Consider the following 21170-nt stretch of genomic DNA (forward strand, 5'->3'; position numbering starts at 1 on the left):
ACTGCAATTGTATGTCCTTGTAATCCTTTTTCTGTAATCTAAGCACTTAATATATATTAAAACATTTAATAAGTGATGCTTTGGGCTCTGAATGAACTGATTGCAAGCTCTGGAGAGAGCATTTATATTTTCTGACACATTTTGCTACAACAGATGTGTGTGTAAAATGCATTATTTTTTCTGTTATAAACAGGGGCCCGAGACCCTGGCAGATATTAATTCCATATTTTTATTTGTATAATTATTGGGTGGTAGAAGCATGTAGATATGATTGCAATTGAGTACGTGGTTAATATTAACTCACTGAAAGTATCTTTCAGGTGAGTTGGCTGGAGTAGCCGTGTGTATTAACCCTTGTTGCATATCTAAGTCACGTGCTCACTTGTGTGCTGTTCATGACAGATGGTATATGGGGTGCATTGAGGGGAGATATTGTTAATTTGACGGTCCTTTGTGACATTAGGATAAAACCACATGTTTTCTGGTATCTAAAGGCAATACTTACTGGACTTAGGTCACTGAAGCAGGAATAGAAACACAATGATAATAGAAGAATGATGACAAATTCCACATTAAATGCAATACGGCTGAAGGAATGAAGATCCATAACACTGTAATAAAAAAAATATTAATAAATTAGGAATTGTTCTCATAAGGAAAGCATACTGTATGAGTTTTGAAGAGAGCACTTCACAGATCTAAAGTCCTCAGTGAACAATTTGTTGATATCATTTAAAAAAGCAATTCCACTAAGCTCAAACAAAACATCAAATTGTAGTCAATTTATGAACATTATCAACTTCCTTGAATAACTTTAGTCATCAATAAGGCAATAATGTCACTCTTAAAACTAAGAATAGTGCCATGTGTTTTCTAAAATTTGCTTTGAAACTTTATTATTTCAACGAGCGATAGGTGAGTTTAAATAAATGTGCACTTTGCACCGTATAAGCACAATTATTTACAAAAAGTCTAAGAATGTAACTTAAAGAGGACAGATAGTATAATTAGTTAATGAAGACAAAAGGCAGTGAGATATCAGGTTTGCAAGGGCAAAAACATAAATAAAACTGGACAGAGAGAGGAGTAAACATGTTACATGAATACAATCAATAAGAGTTTCTTTTGAGGAATTACACTGTCTATAAAGAAAAAGGTGAATGAGAGCTTAAGCAAAAGTTTATACGATATCAGTTACTTTACAGTGGAGGAAATTCACGGTAGTGGAACGGTAATTGAGGAGTCATAACTAAACTGGCCCGCCATCCCACACCACACCACAGCTTCCCCTTTGAGAAAGGGAAACGTTGCGGCTGTGAGATTTTACCACTGCTTCTTTTCCACAGATGTAGAAACATGGAGTTCCTCTACCCCTGTAGGTTAAAAGAGGGAACTTGAGGAGATTAAAGAAAGTGAAAGATCTTACAAAGGTCAGATTAAAACAATGGCGAGTAAAATAAATTATGAATATAAAATGATGAATAGGCAAGATCCAAGAAAACACAGACGTAAGTTCTCTCCCCACTATGGACTGAGGGGATATGCGAGGGTGCGGGCCCATATATAGGCCGGTAGCGGTAACATAACACTTAAAGTGTTCGGGAGGTCATGTTGTAAAGCAAGAAATCTGACTGACTGCCATACTATGTGTTTGACGCCCTAATGATGTCCGACATTGTGGGATTTTATTTCCCACTACATCATTAGTAAGAGTGACAAACGTGGTTTTCGCCACAGAATCATTTTTTCTGTTTTTGTTCGTGAATTATAATTTGTTTACATTTTTGCTAATTTTGAACATTTTTTAATTAGATTTTTAGAAACTGACTTTTTTTTTCAAGCTCCAGTAAATTTGCAAATATGCCAAAAATGTTTTTTGTGTCAAATTCGAGTGTTGGCAAAAGAATTAGGCAGAATGCTGGCAGGCTGTTATGTATATTCTGTGGTGTTTGTTGCACCCTTTAGAGTCACAGTTTGGGGTATATCAATCTTGGTGACTGGCTGTCCTTGGTTCCACATTCACTATTTTAGTCCGTAGTCGCCCACCAACTTTCTGCTCGCTACCTCACTTCTGAGAATAAAAAAAACTTTCTGATGTCTTAAATCCAAACCCCATGGGGGCTAGATCCTTGAAAACCAGAGCAATATCCTAGATTACCTTGTGTTTCTGCAGATCATCTATATCTATACGTCTCAAATAATGTTTGTGTGTGTATGTGTTACACCGGAGTAGCCCGCAGACCAGACCTGTCCCTAGAACTGAGGTGGCAGGTATGAATACACACACCGACAGAGCGAGGGACGTGTCCGGGTTGTGGTATTAGATGGTGCCAGGCCAGATGGGGTGTATTGCGTGAATACTTGCCGGGACCGTTTTCCCAGAAGAATGGTCGTTGCCGTTGCCGAGATCAGGGGTAGGAGACATATGGAAGGATCGAGATGAGTACCGTGGTCGAAGGGAGCCAGAAGGTACGTAAACAGGAACAATCCGTAGTCGAGAGCCAAAGGGGAGTAGTCTGCCAAGCCGCGTCAAAACCGAGAGAATCAAAGAACAAGCACTGTGAAACACCCATACAAAAACTATGACGAGCGAGGAAGCACAGAACAGAGAGAGTATATAAAGCTGGAACAGCCAACCAGGAGTGGGGCCTGCCTGGAGGAGCCCAGGGAGCTTCAGTGCATTGGATGCTGTTCTTAGAGCTCAGGTGACACTCAGCAAGAGCCAGATTGTAACCGTGCGGTGTTTGGGGGCGGAGCCTGAGTGGGGATAAGTTCAAGGGCTTTTGTGTGTGCACTGTAAGTCCGACGTGCGCATGAGAGGAAGCAACGTGGGGTGCGCACGTGCGCGCGGGGCGGCGATTCCGCGCAGACGGCTGCGGCGCAGAGCGTGGAGGAAGTATTGTATTGTATGTCTTTATTTATATAGCGCCATTAATGTACATAGCGCTTCACTGTAGTAATACATGTGGTTATCAAATAAATAACAGATAATATAAATAACAGATCATGGGAATAAGTGCTTTAGACATAAAAGTAACATTTCGGAAGAGGAGTCCTTGCCCCAAGTAGCTTACAGTCTAATTGGTAGGTAGAACGTACAGAGACAGTAGGAGGGAATTCTGGTAAGTGCGTCTGCAGGGGGCCAAGCTTTATGTATCAATATCCACAGTGCTATTCATATGCTTCTTTAAGCAAGTGTGTCTTAAGGTGGGTCTTAAAGGTGGATAGAGAGGGTGCTAGTCGGGTACTGAGGGGAAGGGCATTCCAGAGGTGTGGGGCAGTCAGTGAAAAAGGTTTAAGGCGGGAGAGGGCTTTAGATACAAAGGGGGTAGAAAGAAGACATCCTTGAGAAGAACGCAAGAGTCTGGATGGTGCATAACGAGAAATTAGGGCTGAGATGTAAGGAGGGGCAGAAGAGTGTAAAGCTTTAAAAGTGAAGAGAAGAATGGAGTGTGAGATGCGGGATTTGATCGGAAGCCAGGAGAGGGATTTCATGAGGGGAGATGCTGAGACAGATCTAGGAAAGAGTAGCGTGATTCTGGCAGCAGCATTTAGGATAGATTGTAGGGGAGACAGGTGAGAGGCAGGAAGGCCGGACAGCAGAAGGTTACAGTAATCAAGATGGGAGAGAATGATTGCCTGAGTCAGGGTTTTAGCAGTCGAGCAACAGAGGAAAGGGCGTATCTTTGTTACATTGCGGAGGAAAAAGCGACAAGTTTTAGAAATGTTTTGAATGTGAGGGGCGAATGTGAGAGAGGAGTCGAATGTGACCCCTAGGCAGCGTGCTTGGGCTACTGGGTGAATGATTGTAGTTCCAACAGTAATGTGGAAGGAGGTAGTAGGGCCAGGTTTGGGAGGAAGTATGAGGAGCTCTGTTTTAGCCATGTTGAGTTTAAGGCGTCGGAGGGCCATCCAGGATGATATAGCAGAGAGACATTCAGAAACTTTGGTTTGTACAGCAGGTGTAAGGAAGTACCTCGTGGAGCGTCTCACCATGCCGAGGGGTAAGTGATGAAGCTGAAGGGGGCTTGCGTGGTTGTAGTGGAAGGGTCTGAGCAGTGTAAGGAGAGAGCCGTGAGCTCCGCCTGAGGCGCTGTGTGCTCACATTCCTAACAGTATGTCTTCCCCCTGTGTGATTGGCCCTGTGTCATTGGCCACGGCGCACCCCCCACAACCCCCCCATCCCCCTCACCCCACCCCTCACATTTCAAGGACCATCTCACTTGCAGTTGGAACCTAAGGAGAACAACTTGACAAACCCACACTCCTCACCCCCCACTCCCACCCGCTGCTCCTCGGTGCAGGCCTCACCTCTCCCCCACCACCAACCCCCCACACTCCGGTCACGCCACTACCGCGCAGGCCTCACCTCTCCCCCACCACCAACCCCCCACCCTCTGGTCACGCCACTACCGCGCAGGCCTCACCTCTCCCCCACCACCAACCCCCCACCCTCCGGTCACGCCACAACCGCGCAGGCCTCACCTCTCCCCCACCACCAACCCCCCACCCTCCGGTCACGCCACTACCGCGCAGGCCTCACCTCTCCCCCACCACCAACCCCCCACCCTCCGGTCACTTCACTCCCACCGCTCCTCGGTGCCGTCCTCACCTCTTCCCCACCACCAACCCTCCGGTCACTTCACTCCCACCTGCCGAGGAGCGGCGCCGTCCTCAACTCTCCCCCACCAACCCCCCTCCCTCCGGTCACTTCTCTCCCACCCGCCGAGGTGCGGCGCCGTCCTCACCTCTCCCCCACCAACCCCCCTCCCTCCGGTCACTTCACTCCCACCCGCCGAGGAGCGGCGACGTCCTCACCTCTCCCCCACCAACCTCCCTCCGGTCACTTCACTCCCACCCGCCGAGGAGCAGCGCCGTCCTCACCTCTCCCCCACCCTCCGGTCACTTCACTCCCACCCGCCGAGGAGCGGCGCCGTCCTCACCTCTCCCCCACCAACCACCCTCCCTCTGGTCACTCCACTCCCACCCGCCGAGGAGCGGCGCCAGCCTCACCTCTCCCCCACCAACCCCCCTCACTCCAGCCACATTACTTCCACCCGCCGAGGAGCGGCGCCGTCCTCACCTCTCCCCCACCAACCCCCCTCCCTCCGGTCACTCCCACCCGCCGAGGAGCGGCGCCGTCCTCACCTCTCCCCCACCAACGCCCCTCCCTCTGGTCACTTCACTCCCACCCGCCGAGGAGCGGCGCCGGCCTCACCTCTCCCCCACCAACGCCCCTCCCTCCAGTCACTTCACTCCCACCCGCCGAGGAGCGGCGCCGTCCTCACCTCGCCCCCACCAACCCCCCACCCTCCGGTCACTTCACTCCCACCCGCCGCTCCTCACGGAAGAATACAGGGGAGGGAGCTTTGTGCATGTGTGGGGGGAGGGGGGACACAGTGTGTGTGTGGGGGGACCGTGTGTGTGTGTGTGTGTGTGTGTGTGTGTGTGTGTGTGTGTGTGTGTGTGTGTGTGTGTGTGTGTGTGTGTGTGTGTGTGTAGAACACTGTAGGGGGTGGGGGGAACAGAGCTGCGCAGGGGGGGAACACAAACAGAGAGGGGGGAGTGGAGAAACAGACAGGGGGAGAGGGAAATTGTACTCCCGGGCAACGCCGGGTCTCTCAGCTAGTCATTTATAAATCTTGTTCTATTGAGTTTTCTTCACTGTTTGCACGTTATCTAAGCCAACGCTAATTTAACCACTAGGTTATTTTAGGGTTGGCCGATAACAAAAATTTCACCATGGTAAAGATATATATTGCAATAAATATTTATGGTATAAAATAAAAAGAATTAAAAAAAAAAACTTTAAAAGCATTTAAGGGTTTCAGATATTTTATTATAAACTGTAATTAATTTAAAACCCATGAATAATAAATGTAAATAAATACATTTTAAACGGTTTCTTTTTTTTTAATAATGAAATTATCAGGATACTCTAAAAATTACAGGAGTTAGAGCTCGACAGGGAGGGACGACGGAGTGACATAATTCAACCATCTTAGTGGTCCAGCTGTCTTTGAGCAGTGGCCCGTACATCTCCTCACGGCTCACTGCCAAGCCCAATCAAGGGGTCGGAAGGAAGGCAGTGAGTGGGAGCGCAGGCTGCAGCTCAGTGTCAGACCAGGGCAGCATGTGCAGGGGGCCACACAACTTATTGGGCAGGGAATCAGCACAATGGCTATTTTATGCAAACTGGAGTGCTACTACACAAATATGCACATCCAATATGACAAATTATATAATAGTTCAATATTTTGGCCAAAATATAAGAAGCCTACTGCCACAACACGGTAGACCCTTTCAGCAGAGCCTACCAATTTTATATTGTGTCCTTTAAAAAAATGAATCAAGCCCCCACAATGGTCACTGCTGACTCCCTCCACACTCAGTTATTTGAGGCACCCTGCACATGCTACATGACAGCTAGCTCAATATGTACCAGAACTGACCAATTCAACCCTACTGTGCACAAAAATAGCTGGATACTTATTATATGTGCCCATGCATATCTGTCACTGTCTGTATGTCAGTCACTATAGCAGATAGATAAACTATCTACTCTCCTCTCCCTGTCCACGTGGCAATCATCTATCGCCCACCTACCTCTACTCATCCCGATTCTGCCTTTCTCTCTCACTTTGAATCCTGGCTCTCTTTCTTTCTCTCCTCAGACTCCCCTGTTCTTCTCCTTGGGGACTTCAACTGCCACATTGATGACCCCTCTCTTCCTTGGGCCTCTCGCTTTCTCTCCCTAACCTCTTCTTTTGGCCTTCAACAGTGGACGCAGCCAGCACCCACAAGGATGGCCACTACCTAGACCTGGTTTTCACTAAAAACTTTTCTCTCGCTGATTTCTCCATTTCCTCTCTCTGACCATCGCCCCCTCTCTACCTAAATCTCCATCTAGCCCTCATTTTTGCAGAAACCTGCGCTCTATTAATCTATCAGCTTTTGATTCCACTTTACGCTCCTCTCTCTCCTCTCTCAGTTCTGCTTCAGACCCTGACAACCTGGTCAGGAACTACAACTCTGGCTTATCCTCCCCTCTTGATCTACATGCCCCGCTTTCTCTCTGCCATCCTCGCCCTTCTAACCCCAGACCCTGGCTAAATTCCCACACGCGTATGCTGCGTTCCTCCACTCGCTCCACTGAATGCCTCTAGAGGAAATCTCATACGCTCGCAGACTTCCTTCACTACAAATTTATGCTGTCCTGTTTCAACTCTGCCCTCTCTCAGGCTAAACAAACCTACTAATCACTAATCAAAACGCACAAGTCTAACCCACGCCGACTCTTTTCTGTCTTTGACTCTCTACTCAGACCACCCTCGGCTGCCTCCTCTTCTTCCTCCATCTCACCTCAGGACTTTGCTGACTTTAAGGAAAAGGTGGAATCCATACGTCAGAACATCCCATCTGTTGCCTCCTCCCACACCACACCGCTTTCTAACTCTCCTCCTGCCTTTTTTGACTCTTTTTCCGCTGTCTCGAAGGAGGATGTGTCACTGCTGATCTCCTCTTCTCCCTCCATCACCTGCCCTCTTGATCCCATTCCCTTCCATCTCCTAAAACCTCTTGCTCCTACGCTTACACAGATTTTTAACTCTTCCCTCTTCTCTGGTACCTTTCCATCCTCCTTCAAGCATGCAACCATTATACCATTACTCAAAAACAGCAAGCTTGACCCTACCTCTCCTTCTAACTATCGACCGGTCTCCCTCCTGCCTTTTGTCTTCAAACTCCATGAATGTCTTGTATTCTCTCGATTGCTCCATTTTCTCAACACCTATTCTCTTCTAGACCCTTTAAAATCTGGCTTCCGCACTGCTCACTCGACTGAAACAGCCCTCGCTAAAATAACTGATGACCTCCATGCTGCCAAAGACAGAGGTCATTACACTCTGCTCATATTACTCGACCTTTCTGCAGCATTTGACACCGTGGACCACCCTCTTCTCCTTCACATTCTCCATACTCCTGGTATGCGGAACAAAGCTCTACCCTGGATCTCCTCTTACCTCTCCCATCGTACTTTCAGTGTCTCTTTTGCTAACACCTCCTCCTCCTCAATCGAATTCTCTGTGGAGATACCCCAGGGCTCTGTCCTGGGACCCCTTCTCTTTTCTCTTTACACACTCTCTCTAGGTGACCTAATCACATCTTTTGGGTTTAAATATCACCTCTATGCTGACGACACACAAATTTACCTTTCAACCCCTGACCTTACACCTGCTATACAGACCAAAGTTTCTGAATGTCTCTCTGGAATATCATCCTGGATGGAAATCCGCCGACTGAAACTTAACATGGCAAAAACAGAGCTCCTTATACTTCCTCCCAAACCTGGCCCTACCACCTCCTTCCACATTAGTGTTGGAAGTACCGTCATTCACCCTGTAGCCCAAGCACGCTGCCTCTGGGTCACACGACTCTTCTCTCACATTCGCCCTTCACATTAAAAACATATCTAAAACCTGTTGCTTTTTCCTCTGCAATATAACAAAGATACGCCCTTTCCTCTGTTCTGCTAAAACTTTGACTCAGGCAATCATTCTCTCCCACCTCGATTACTGTAACCTCCTGCTGTCCGGCCTTCCTGCCTCTCATCTGTCTACCCTACAATCTATCCTAAACGCTGCTGTCAGAATCACTCTACTATTTCTGAAATCTGTCTCAGCGTCTCCCCTGCTGAAATCACTCTCCTGGCTTCCTATCAAATCACACATCTCGCACTCAAGTCTCCTCCTCACTTTTAAAGCTTTACACTCTTCTGCTCCTCCTTACATCTCAGCCCCAATTTCTCGCTATGCACCGTCCGGACTCTTGCGTTCTGCTCAAGGATGTCCTCTCTACCCCCTTTGTATCTAAAGTCCTCTCCTGCCTTAAACCTTTCTCACTTTCTGCCCCGCACCTCTGGAATGCCCTTCTCCTCAAAACCTGACTAGCACCCTCTCTATCCACCTTTAAGACCCACCTTAAGACACACTTGCGAAAAGAAGCATATGAGTAGCACCGTGGCCAATACTATACACGATGCATAAAGCTTGGCCCCCTGCAGACGCACTTACCTGAATGCCCTCCTACTGTCTCTGTACGTTCTCCCCACCAATTCGATTGTAAGCTCCCCGGAGCAGGGACTCCTCTTCCGAAATTTTACTTTTATGTCTGAAGCACTTATTCCCATGATCTGTTATTCGTATTATTTGTTATTTATAGGATTGTCACGTGTAGTACTAATGTGAAGCGCTATGTACACTAATGGCGCTATATAAATAAAGACATACATACATATATATGTCTGCCTCTGTCAGTGTGTCTATGTTGTGATATTTGGGTGTGTGGGTGGCAATGACTGTCAGTGAAAGTCCAAGTCAGTGGGAGTAGGGAGAAGGCCATATGCAACAGAAGGAGCGGAGGGCTCTGTGAAGCAGCCTCTGTGCATCGAGTGGCAGGAGAGACTAGGTGGAAGGCCTGGCACCAGCCTCCATGCACGAGGCAATGGGGGAAGGGACCATGATACACCTTGCTTTCCTTTGTCTCTTCTCATAGACCAGATGGTAAGCTTCTCCTCCCTTCCTGAGGCTCAGAGGAATGGATACAGGAAGGAGATTCAACTCTGCATGATCGGGCTGTAAATACCGCGATAAAAAAAATTTGAACAAATCATATTTTTTTGTGTTACGGTATTGCCATCAAAAATTATTTTTATTTTTTTTTTAAAACAGTTGTAAATCCTTATATATTTTATATCGTTTCACACCTTTATTTTGCCCACCATCTCGGAGATGGTCTTAGCGTTTCACTTAGTTATAAGTGTAGCTCCATTATATGTAAAAATCTTAATTTAAGTGTACTGCTAAATATTTAAAAAAAAAATAATTAAACAGTATAATACTGACACTGATGGAGAGGAGAGCCATAGAATCGCTAAAGGCCAACCACAACATAACAATCAAACCTGCGGACAGGGGAGGAGCAGTGGTTATAATGAACACCACAGACTACCTGCGGGAAGCACACAGGCAACTCTCTGATTCAAAGTATTACACCCAACTGCAGGAGGATCCAACTAAAAAATACATGAGAGAACTCAACAGGATCATTAAAACACTCCCGATCCGCACAAGAGAACAAATTCTGGACCTGATACCAGCTAACCCAAAACCTGGCACATTCTACATGCTCCCTAAAATTCACAGAGGGTAACCCTGGTCGCCCTATTATCTCTGGATCTGGCACACTTACCGAGAATATTTCTGGCTGGGTGGAGGGCATTCTAAAACCACTTGTCAGGAACACACCCAGCTATATCCAGGATACCACCGACCTGCTAAACAAACTGAATGCCATTGACCCCCTCCCAACAGGAACACTACTAGCAACCATGAATGTAGAGTCACTTTATACAAACATCCCCCACGAGGATGGGATTTCAGCCTGCAGATACTTTCTGGGACCGCAGGAGCCACTCACAGAGACAGTGACTAAATGCATCGAATTTATTCTGACCCATAACTACTTCACATTTGGAAATGACACATACCTCCAGACAACCGGGACCGCTATGGGTACTCGGATGGCGCCACAGTATGCCAATCTGTTCTGCGCAAAACTGGAAAGTCACTTTCTTTCCACCTGTCACTTGAAACCCCTTACATACATTCGCTACTGATTTGGACCTCTGGCGAACAGGACCTCCTACAGTTCTATGGTACGAGTGAGGGGACTCTGAGCACTGCTAGATAATATCAGGCTGGAGGCACCGTGCAGTAAGAAAAAAACTTTATTGCGGCATAACGGCCATGATTAAAAAAACATGAAGATCAATCCTCTGACGCGTTTTGTCTTTCGACTTTATCAAATAGTGATTTGTGGCAGTTAGACCCTACTATACGTAGCCCAATACTCCCGCGCGTGGGTGGATAGTCCCTCCCCACTGCTGCGTAATCACTACAGCTGGTGAATACAGAACGTAATAAAGATCTTAACTCTAACACTGCTGTGGATTAGATGGGGGCTCTGAATACTAACCTCGACCAGGTCATACGTTTGAACCTCTAAAAGGATACATATGTAGAACGTACACTAGATGGTTATATAGAGATACAACTAGACAATAAAGTCTCAAATTTAAGACCATAGTATCAAGGAAAAAGACACAAATGGTCTAGCTGCCACACTAAAACTGACATATTGAGAATGCAAATGTGAAAGAAAAAACATGGAAAAAATTAACATCCTTTCATACAGACAACTGCATGACACAGATGAGTCACACTCTACAAAAATTACATATACAATCTTAACATCTATAACATATGCATGAAAATGTGCTCGGACATACAAGACTTACAAATAAAGTGATAGTGATCAATAAAAAAAAAGGATATTATAACACATGAGAACTAAAAAATAGTACTCATGTACAATAACACATTTATTGTAGTTAAAAGCTGACTAATAACTAATCAGTCAGGATAATAAAAATCAATATAAACTTAGTGTATACATTGATAAGCATAATAAATAAAAAAAAATCCCATGTCTACTTAAAACAAGAGTAACGAATAGGAACAAGGTAAAAAGGACTGTTTTAAGTCATTATATTGATGGAAAAGGCAGAGAGGGGTGTATGTAACTAGTTCATTACTAATGTTTTATTTAATATCATGAATGGTTGTGTACATATATGACTTCCAATCATATTCATTGATAATGTACTTAGCAGGAAATAATGAACTTTACTTAGCAAAAGTGTTCTATAATATTCAAAACAGCAACAGTAATGCAATCAGCATGTCTTACATAGTATAAAAAATATAGCATAGGTCTGAAATTGTTATTCTAATGAGAAAAACTATAAAAAAAATGGGCTAATTCCCAATCCACATTGATGCCAAGTGGATGGAGGCTTTCCATACAGAAGATCCAAGACATTTCCCTTTGATTTAGGAGTTTAAGTCTATCTCCACCCCTTTTTGCTATTGGCACATGCTCGAGGCCTGAGAAGGAGAAACCCTTTATTCCCCCCATAGGGCACATGGAAAAGTGTCTCGGAACCGGGTGTAGTGTATCTTTTTTCTTAATTAGGCGTGCATGTTCTTGGATTCTGAGCTTTAGAGGCCTAATTGTACGCCCAATGTAAGTCTTATTACACCCACATCTGATTATGTAGACTACGTAACTGGTGTTACAATTAATGAAAGTCTGTATGCTCTTAGATGTCTTTGGTTTAAGACATTCAATCTTTTTTAAGGGTTTGGCATATTGACAGATATTACATTTTCCACACTGAAAAAAGCCTTTAGGTACATTACTTATGCCCCTAGTATGTTGTGATGAAAAAAGACTAGGTGACAGGTATGTCGCAAGGGATTTAGCCCTGCGAAACACAAATGTAGGCCTATTGTCAGTGATATTTTTTAGATCAATGTCCAATTTGAGAGTATCCCAGTGTTTCTCAATAATAGATCGAATATTTTTTGATTGACCACTCTGTTGCGTGATAAATAGTGGTGCAGGTTTTAATTTTCCTCCACTCCACTGATCCTTCTTTGCGACATTCATAGAGAGAAGATCTTCTCTTTTCATGGTTTTCACCAAAGTATATGTTTCTAAGAGATCTTTTTCTTTGTAACCCCTCTCCATGAATCTAGCAATCAGTTTATGGGCCTGTACTTCGTGGTTATCTTCAGTCGAGCATAACCTCCTTAGACGCATAAGTTGTCCCTTGGGTATTCCTCACTTTAAAGGAACTGCATGATTGCTGCTAGCCATCAGGTAGGTATTCCTAGAGTTGGGCTTTCTATACACATCAGTCTGTATCTCTCCCATCATGTCTATATAAATCATAAGATCTAAATAACAAATGTGGTGAATGCTGTGCTCGTAAGTGAAGTGTAAGTTGTAATTATTAAGATTTAAAGTCTGGATAAAGCAATCCAGAGTATGTGCATCACCCTCCCAAACAAAAATCAGATCATCGATATAACGTCGATAAAAAATAATGTGTTGTCTAAACAAATTTAAATCACCGTAGATAAAGAGTGACTCCCAAAGACCCATAAACAAGTTAGCGTACGAAGGTGCAAAAGACGTGCCCATAGCCGTGCCTATAAGTTGTAAATAGAATTGTGCATCATAACAAAAGTAATTATGTGTGAGCAAAAAAGTGATGGACTCAATGAGAAAAACACACAGTGCGGGGGAAAGACCAGATCTATTCAAAAAATGTTGAGCAGCTTCAATGCCTTGTCTATGGCTAATGATGGAATACAAAGATCGTACATCCATCGTTACCCATATGCAGTTTTTATTCCATTTAATCATTTTAAGATCTTCAATAAGGTCTCTGGAATCTTTAATAAAAGATGGTAGACCTAGCACCAAAGGCTGCAAAAATGAATCAACATAACGTGATAAAGCATCTCCCAAAGATCCAATACCTGACACAATTGGCCTACCTGGAGGATGTGTCAGGGTTTTATGGATCTTTGGGAGATGATAAAAAATAGGTATAACCGGATGTGGTGGGTATAGAAAGCCTAACTCCTTAGGATTAAGAACATAAAATACCTCCCCTAATTCAAGGTGAGTTTTTCATTCCCCAAGGAACTTCTGCGTAGGATCAGACTTGAGTTTCTTATAAGATAACACATCTCCCAGTTGCCTTAAGAGATTCTCTATTGTAGTCTTCAGAGGACTGAACGACAATCGCTCCCCCTTTATCTGCTTTCTTAATTGTTAGGGATTTATCTCTTTGGAGCTTTGTGCGTTCTTGTCTTTCAGACCTCGTCAGATTATCCAACCGTGGACTGTCCACAACAAAACCTTCTGCCAAAACTCTAAGATCCCTCTCCACTAATTTTTCAAAAGTGGAAATGAAGGGACCCTTAGAGTTGTTGGCTCAGAAGATAGATTTCCTCTTGAATTGTGTGTGCTCATGCTGGAAAAAAATCAGTGGAGAGGTCATAGGTAGGTAAAGCAATAGCTTTCTCATCAAATAAACCCTCTAGGTCTGCAATAGCACAATGTTCTCTATACGAAAGGACCTGCCTGTGCATACCCACATTACATACATCCACATGATCTGACATAGTATTGTCAGAATCCTCCGATGACACTTCTAGTGGGACCTCAGCTGTGGAAAAGAATTTTGTTAGGGCCAGTTTTCGTGTAAAACATTGCAGGTCTATAATTGTATCAAAGAGGCTAAAGTTACTCTGTGGGGCAAAATTAAGGCCCTTGTTGAGGAGTTTTAGTTGATCCAAAGTCAACGTGACGTTTGAAATATTGATGACATTGTCCTCCATCAGTTGTACTTCTTCCTCTTTGTTGCGCCCCTTTGAAAGTCCCCTCTTCCTCTTGGACCTCCGCGTCCTAAAAAACCGGGGGAAGAGGAAGAGGTAGATGGTCTTACATCCTTGTCATAGGTGTGTGCTGCAGAGCTTGCTCGACCCGAGGTAGAGGTATCCCGGTATACCCCTCCTGTATTCTTCTTTCTCCAAAGGTCTTCATTCTTATCAAAGGAAACTGAAAAACTTCTATTCTCCCCCTCTGAATTATCCGATTCCACACTGGACACTTCCGCATATTTATTTTTGAGGATAGATTTTTTGGGGGGTGCAGATCCCTTATCTCGATCATTGGTTTTATTCTGTGGGGATTTTGATCTACCTATAAATCGATTTGCATTTGGATTAGGTGTCCTTTCCCAAAAATAGACCTGTTTTTTAAGGTAGTCCTGTTTGTCCCTTTCAAATTTTATCTGTTTTTTCTCCAGAATTGTTTTCTCCACCTCATCTACATTCTGGGACAGGATAGTGTCATTACTAGTAAAATGTTCCATTTTATTAAAGGACTTCAATTTGGTTTTTAAATCATTGATATCCTTTTCTAAGACGGATCTCTCCTCATTTTTTTTGGGCTATGATTAATCCTATTAACTTAAAGGAACATTCATCCAGGGCTGACCTCCATCTATTCTCAAAGTCTTTATTCACAAAGCCAAAGGTGGGAGATTTTTTTATTCGAAGACCTCCTGGTATTCTATTCACTCTGATGAAGTTTTCTAAAGAGGTTATGTCCCACCACAGTCTGATGTTTAAGGATAATAGTTTTTCCAACTTTTGAAAATATGTAACAAGGTCTGAAGATTCCTCACAGAAAACATCAAAGAAATGTTCAGCTTTCCTGCTCTGTTTGGTATGATCACTACATCTAAACACATAAGTGTCAACACCCTCATCCTGCGAGATTTCTTCTGATAAATCTTCCATTGTGTAATAAATTCAATGATACCAGTTCCTATATGTAAGTCTTGATAAAAAAAATTCCAATGCTCAGTTAGAAAAAATATAAATAATTCAAATTACTAAAAAAAGAACATATCAACATATCATTGCACAAGTGCCAAAAAAACAGCCTGATGCAGTTCTATGACAACTTCAATACATTCCACCCGACCATCAATCTCAAACTCACCCATTCCCCGGATGAAGTACATTTCCTAGACACCACCATTACTATAAAGAACAACCAACTACAGACGTCTGTATACCGCAAACCTACAGACAGAGCCAGCTATTTGAGGGCCAGCTTCCACCCGACACACACCAAACATGCAACCATCTACAGTCAAGCCATACGCTACAACCGTATATGCTCCGACACAGCAGACAGAGACCAGCGGATTAAAGCCTTGAGATCAGATTTTATAAACCGTGGATATAACCACAGAATTGTAGACCAGCAAATTCACAAAGCCACCAGAATACCAAGAAGTGATCTCCTTGAATACAAACAGGAGACAAGCGACAGGGTACCTTTGGTGGTCACATATAACCCACACCTAGGAGCCCTACGCAAAATCGCCAGGAAACTACAACCCATCTTCCAGGAAGACACAAGACTGCAACAGGTCTTCCCTGAAGCACCCTTATTATCATACAGACAACCTCTTAATCTCAAGAATATTATGGTGAGGAGTAAAGTATTCAGCAGTACAACTGAATGCGGGACGAAACCATGCCAGGACCCAAGAAGCAAAACCTGCGCAATGCTCTACACAGCGGACACAATACAAATACCACACAGGAATAGGGAATACAAAATCAGAGGAAGGTTCACCTGTTCCTCCAGCAATGTCGTGTACCTCATCATGTGCATGAAATGCCCAGGAGGCTTCTACTACATAGGTGAGACGGGGCAGGGGCTAAACAAGAGAATGAACCTGCATCGCCACAGCATCACACGCGGAACAAGAGACAGTCCTGTCGGCGAACATTTCTCTGACTCTGGCCATAAGATAAACGATCTGAGGGTTGCCATACTCAAAGGTAATCTTAATACACCGAAAGAGAGACGGTTGCATGAATACAAATTTATGCAACTGTTCGGGACACTTAACGGTGGCCTAAACAGAGATCGAAATTTTATGAGTAATTACTGACACAAGTGAACTCTCTCTCCATGAGCGCTTAAGACCATGTCTGTACATACTGTGCTATACAGGCATACCCCGCATTAACATACGCAATGGGACCGGAGCATGTATGTAAAGCGAAAATGTACTTAAAGTGAAGCAGTACCTTTTTTCCACTTATCGATGTATGTACTGTACTGCAATAGTCATATACGTGCATAACTGATGTAAATAACACATTTGTAACATGCTCTATAGTCTCCCCGCTTGCGCACAGCTTCGGTACAGGTAGGGAGCCGGTATTGCTGTTCAGGACGTGCTGACAGGTGCATGCGTGAACTGCCGTTTGCCTATTGGGCGACATGTACTTACTCGCGAGTGTACTTAAAGTGAGTGTCCTTAAAGCGGGGTATGCCTGTATGTATGCACACACAGCTGTCTCTTACACATACCAATACTACTTGTTTTTCCATCCCTATACACCAATAGGGACCACATAGTATCCACACACACTATTAGTTATGCTACTATCTCTCACATTTCCACACCTACCCACACCATTTATATTAACTCCCACTCCACACACCCCTTTTGTAAAGCACTGTATACACTGTGGGCTCTCCACTCATTTATATTCACACAGATATACACACACACACTCTCTTACATCACTTACTTTCAGGAACAATTTAACACCTCTATCCATAAATCTCATCCACACCGGGGGAAGGACTAGCACAGATAACATTCCAAGAGACACTGTTTTTAAGAATACCCTTTGCTTGCTTCATTCCTTGTAACATCGCCGGAAGAAGAGATCAGTGTATCTCGAAAGCTCGCACAAATAAAAGCATTTTGTTAGCCACAGAACGGTATCATCTATTTATTTTTTTATCTACTATATATTTCTGAAAGCATTGTATGTATGTATGTTTCACTGTGTTCCCTGTCACTAGCGGCAATCTCATTGGTCCCTTGGCCCGCCCGCCCCCGCACCCCTCTCATTGGCCTCACACACTCACACCACCCCCTTGGCCCGCCCCCCACACCTCTCATTGGCCTGAGGCGGAGTGACGGGGCAAAGGTCCAAAAAAAACACACACACACCTCTCTCTCTGTCCTCTCCCCCCCCCCATCACACTCACCTCCCCCCCTCCCCGGTGCTCCACTCACCTCCCCGCCTCCGCTCCACTCACCTCCCTCCCGCTCCACTCACCTCCCGCTCCACTCACCTCCCTCCCGCTGCACTCCCTCTCCACTCACCTCCCTCCACCTCCCTCCCGCTCCACTCACCTCCCTCCACCTCCCTCCCGCTCCACTCACCTCCCTCTCCACTCACCTCCCTCCCGCTCCACTCCCTCCCGCTCCACTCACCTCCCGCTCCACTCACCTCCCGCTCCACTCACCTCCCGCTCCACTCACCTCCTGCTCCACTCACCTTCCGCTCCACTCACCTCCCTCCCGCTCCACTCACCTCCGCCCCAGGCGCGGGGACAGGCAGTGGGCAGGGCAGCCTGCCGCTGCCACGCGGCACCTAAGATGGCGGTGGACGGAAGGACCCCCTTCCTCCCTCGCGGACTAAGTAACATGGCGGCGGCCGGAAGGAGAGGTGACGTGTGTGTGTGTGTGTGTGTGTGTCACTGTGTGTGTGTGACACTGTGTGTGTGTGTGTGTGTGACACTTTGTGTGTGTGTGACACTTTGTGTGTGTGTGTTACACTGTGTGTGTGTGTGGGGGGGGGGGACACAGTGTGTGCCCCCCCCTCCTGTCCACTCTCCTCCCCCTCCTGTCCACTCTCCTCCCCCTCCTGTCCACTGTCACCCCCCTCCTGTCCACTGTCCCCCCCTCCTGTCCACTCTCCCCCCTCCTGTCCACTCTCCCCCCCTCCTGTCCACTGTCACCCCCCTCCTGTCCACTCTCCCCCCCCCTCCTGTCCACTGTCCCCCCCCTCCTGTCCACTGTCCCCCCCCTGTCCACTGTCCCCCCCTCCTGTCCACTGTCCCCCCCTCCTGTCCACTGCCCCCCCCTCCTGTCCACTGTCCCCCCTCCTGTCCACTGTCCCCCCCCCTCCTGTCCACTGCCCCCCCTCCTGTCCACTACCCCCCCTCCTGTCCACTACCCCCCCCCTCCTGTCCACTACCCCCCCCTCCTGTCCACTGTCCCCGTCCCCTCCTGTCCACTGTCCCGGTCCCTCCCCTCCTCCTGTCCACTGTCCCTCCCCCCACCTTTTCCTAGCCGCAAATTTAACTCACGGGCAACGCCGGGTCTCTCAGCTAGTTATATATATATATATATATATATATATATATATATATATATACAGCTAAACCCCGTTATAACGCGGTCCTCGGGGTCCACCCCGAGACCACCGCGTTACTAACGGGGTCGCGCTAATTTAAAAAAAAAAATGGCCGCCGCATCAGTGTTTTTACCCGCGGTCCCGGCTTCCCCCTGCCACCGCGTGACAGGAGATGGGAGGGGGGATTCCCCTCCGGTTCCGGCTCCCCCTGCCACCGCGTGACAGGAGATGGGAGGGGGGATTCCCCTCCGGTCCCGGCTCCCCCTGCCACCGCGTGACAGGAGATGGGAGGGGGGATTCCCCTCCGGTTCCGGCTCCCCCTGCCACCGCGTGACAGGAGATGGGAGGGGGGATTCCCCTCCGGTCCGGCTCCCCCTGCCACCGCGTGACAGGAGATGGGAGGGGGGATTCCCCTCCGGTCCGGCTCCCCCTGCCACCGCGTGACAGGAGATGGGAGGGGGGATTCCCCTCCGGTCCGGCTCCCCCTGCCACCGCGTGACAGGAGATGGGAGGGGGGATTCCCCTCCGGTCCGGCTCCCCCCGCCGCAGCACAGGGCCCTCGCGCCGCAATACAGGGCCCCCTGGCCCTGCCGTAGCGCAGGGTCGTCCTGCCCTCCCCCCCCCCCCATGCCCCCCCGCGCTGCACCGGGCCATCCCACCAGCCCCCGCAGCATCGGGGGCCCCCGCAGCAGCCATCATCCCACTCCACCGCAGCACCACCCCCACCCTGCAGCCACATGCCTCAAAAATCATCCCCAAGGTAAGGTAAGGCTGATTTATGTATAAGTGTAGTGTGTGTGTGTGTGTGTGTGTGTGTGTGTGTGTGTGTGTGTGTGTGTCAGTGTGAGCAGTGTGTGTGCAGTGTGCAATGAGCAGTGTGTCAGTGTGTGCAGTGTGAGCAATGAGCAGTGTGTCAGTGTGTGCAGTGTGAGCAATGAGCAGTGTGTGTCAGTGTGTGAGCAGTGTGTGTCAGTGTGTGAGCAGTGTGTCAGTGTGTGTCAGTGTGTGTGCAGTGTGAGCAGTGTGTCAGTGTGTGCAGTGTGAGCAATGAGCAGTGTGTGTCAGTGTGAGCAGTGTGTGTGCAGTGTGAGCAATGAGCAGTGTGTCAGTGTGTGCAGTGTGAGCAATGAGCAGTGTGTGTGCAGTGTGCAGTGTGCAGTGTGTGTCAGTGTGTGTGCAGTGTGAGCAGTGTGTCAGTGTGTGCAGTGTGAGCAATGAGCAGTGTGTGTCAGTGTGAGCAGTGTGTGTGCAGTGTGAGCAATGAGCAGTGTGTCAGTGTGTGCAGTGTGAGCAATGAGCAGTGTGTGTGCAGTGTGCAGTGTGTGTCAGTGTGTGTGCAGTGTGAGCAGTGTGTCAGTGTGTGCAGTGTGAGCAATGAGCAGTGTGTGTCAGTGTGAGCAGTGTGTGTGCAGTGTGAGCAATGAGCAGTGTGTCAGTGTGTGCAGTGTGAGCAATGAGCAGTGTGTGTGCAGTGTGCAGTGTGTGTCAGTGTGTGTGCAGTGTGAGCAGTGTGTCAGTGTGTGCAGTGTGAGCAATGAGCAGTGTGTGTCAGTGTGAGCAGTGTGTGTGCAGTGTGAGCAATGAGCAGTGTGTCAGTGTGTGCAGTGTGAGCAATGAGCAGTGTGTGTGCAGTGTGCAGTGTGCAGTGTGTGTCAGTGTGAGCAGTGTGTGTGCAGTGTGTCAGTGTGTGCAGTGTGAGCAATGAGCAGTGTGTGTCAGTGTGAGCAGTGTGTGTGCAGTGTGAGGTGTGTGCAGTGTGAGGTGTGTGCAGTGTGAGCAATGAGCAGTGTGTGTGCAGTGTGCAGTGTGTGTCAGTGTGAGCAGTGTGTGTGCAGTGTGAGCAATGTGCAGTGTGTGTGTAGTGTGCAGTGTGTGTGCAGTGTGTCAGTGTGTGCAATGAGCAGTGTGTGTGCAGTGTGCAGTGTGTGTGCAGTGTGTGTGCAGTGTGTGTGCAGTGTGTGTGTAGTGTGTCAGTGTGTGCAGTGTGAGCAGTGTGCAGTGTGTGTGCAGTGTGTCAGTGTGTGCAGTGTGCAGTGTGTGTGCAGTGTGAGCAATGAGCAGTGTGTGTGCAGTGAGTGTGTGCAGTGTGTGCAGTGTGCAAAAAAAAAAAAAAAAAATTTAAATTTAAAATTTTTTTTTTTTTTTTTTTTTTTTTTTTTTTAAACGGGAGCCATGGGAAAACCGCGTTATAACCGAATCGCGGTATAGCGAGGCGCGTTATAACGGGGTTTAGCTGTATATATATATAAATACAGTGTTCGACAAATCACCCAAAAATCTACTCGCCCAACCAAAAAATCTACTCGCCACCTAGTCCCGCCCCTAACCCCGACCCCAACCCCGCCCCAACCCCGCTTTAAAATAAAATATATAAATAAAATACATTTAATAAATTCCTAGTCAGAACAACATTCGTTTTTGACAAATGTATTTATTACATTATAC

General features: G+C 46.7%; 1 protein-coding gene across 3 annotated transcripts in view; it reads right to left on the reverse strand.

Moving 5' to 3' along the window:
- Positions 1-21170, reverse strand: part of SIL1 (SIL1 nucleotide exchange factor) — an 82621-nt gene that overhangs the window by 61030 nt on the left and 421 nt on the right. For all 3 annotated transcript variants that reach the window (XM_075601626.1, XM_075601627.1, XM_075601628.1), the window contains one exon: positions 506-611. In XM_075601626.1, coding sequence (XP_075457741.1) covers positions 506-607 — 102 coding nt within the window. In that variant the 5' untranslated portion in view covers positions 608-611. Of the gene's footprint in view, positions 1-505; positions 612-21170 lie in introns of those variants that run through there.

The sequence above is a fragment of the Ascaphus truei genome, chromosome 5 (assembly GCF_040206685.1).
Source record: "Ascaphus truei isolate aAscTru1 chromosome 5, aAscTru1.hap1, whole genome shotgun sequence".
Classification (NCBI taxonomy): Eukaryota; Metazoa; Chordata; class Amphibia; order Anura; family Ascaphidae; genus Ascaphus; species Ascaphus truei.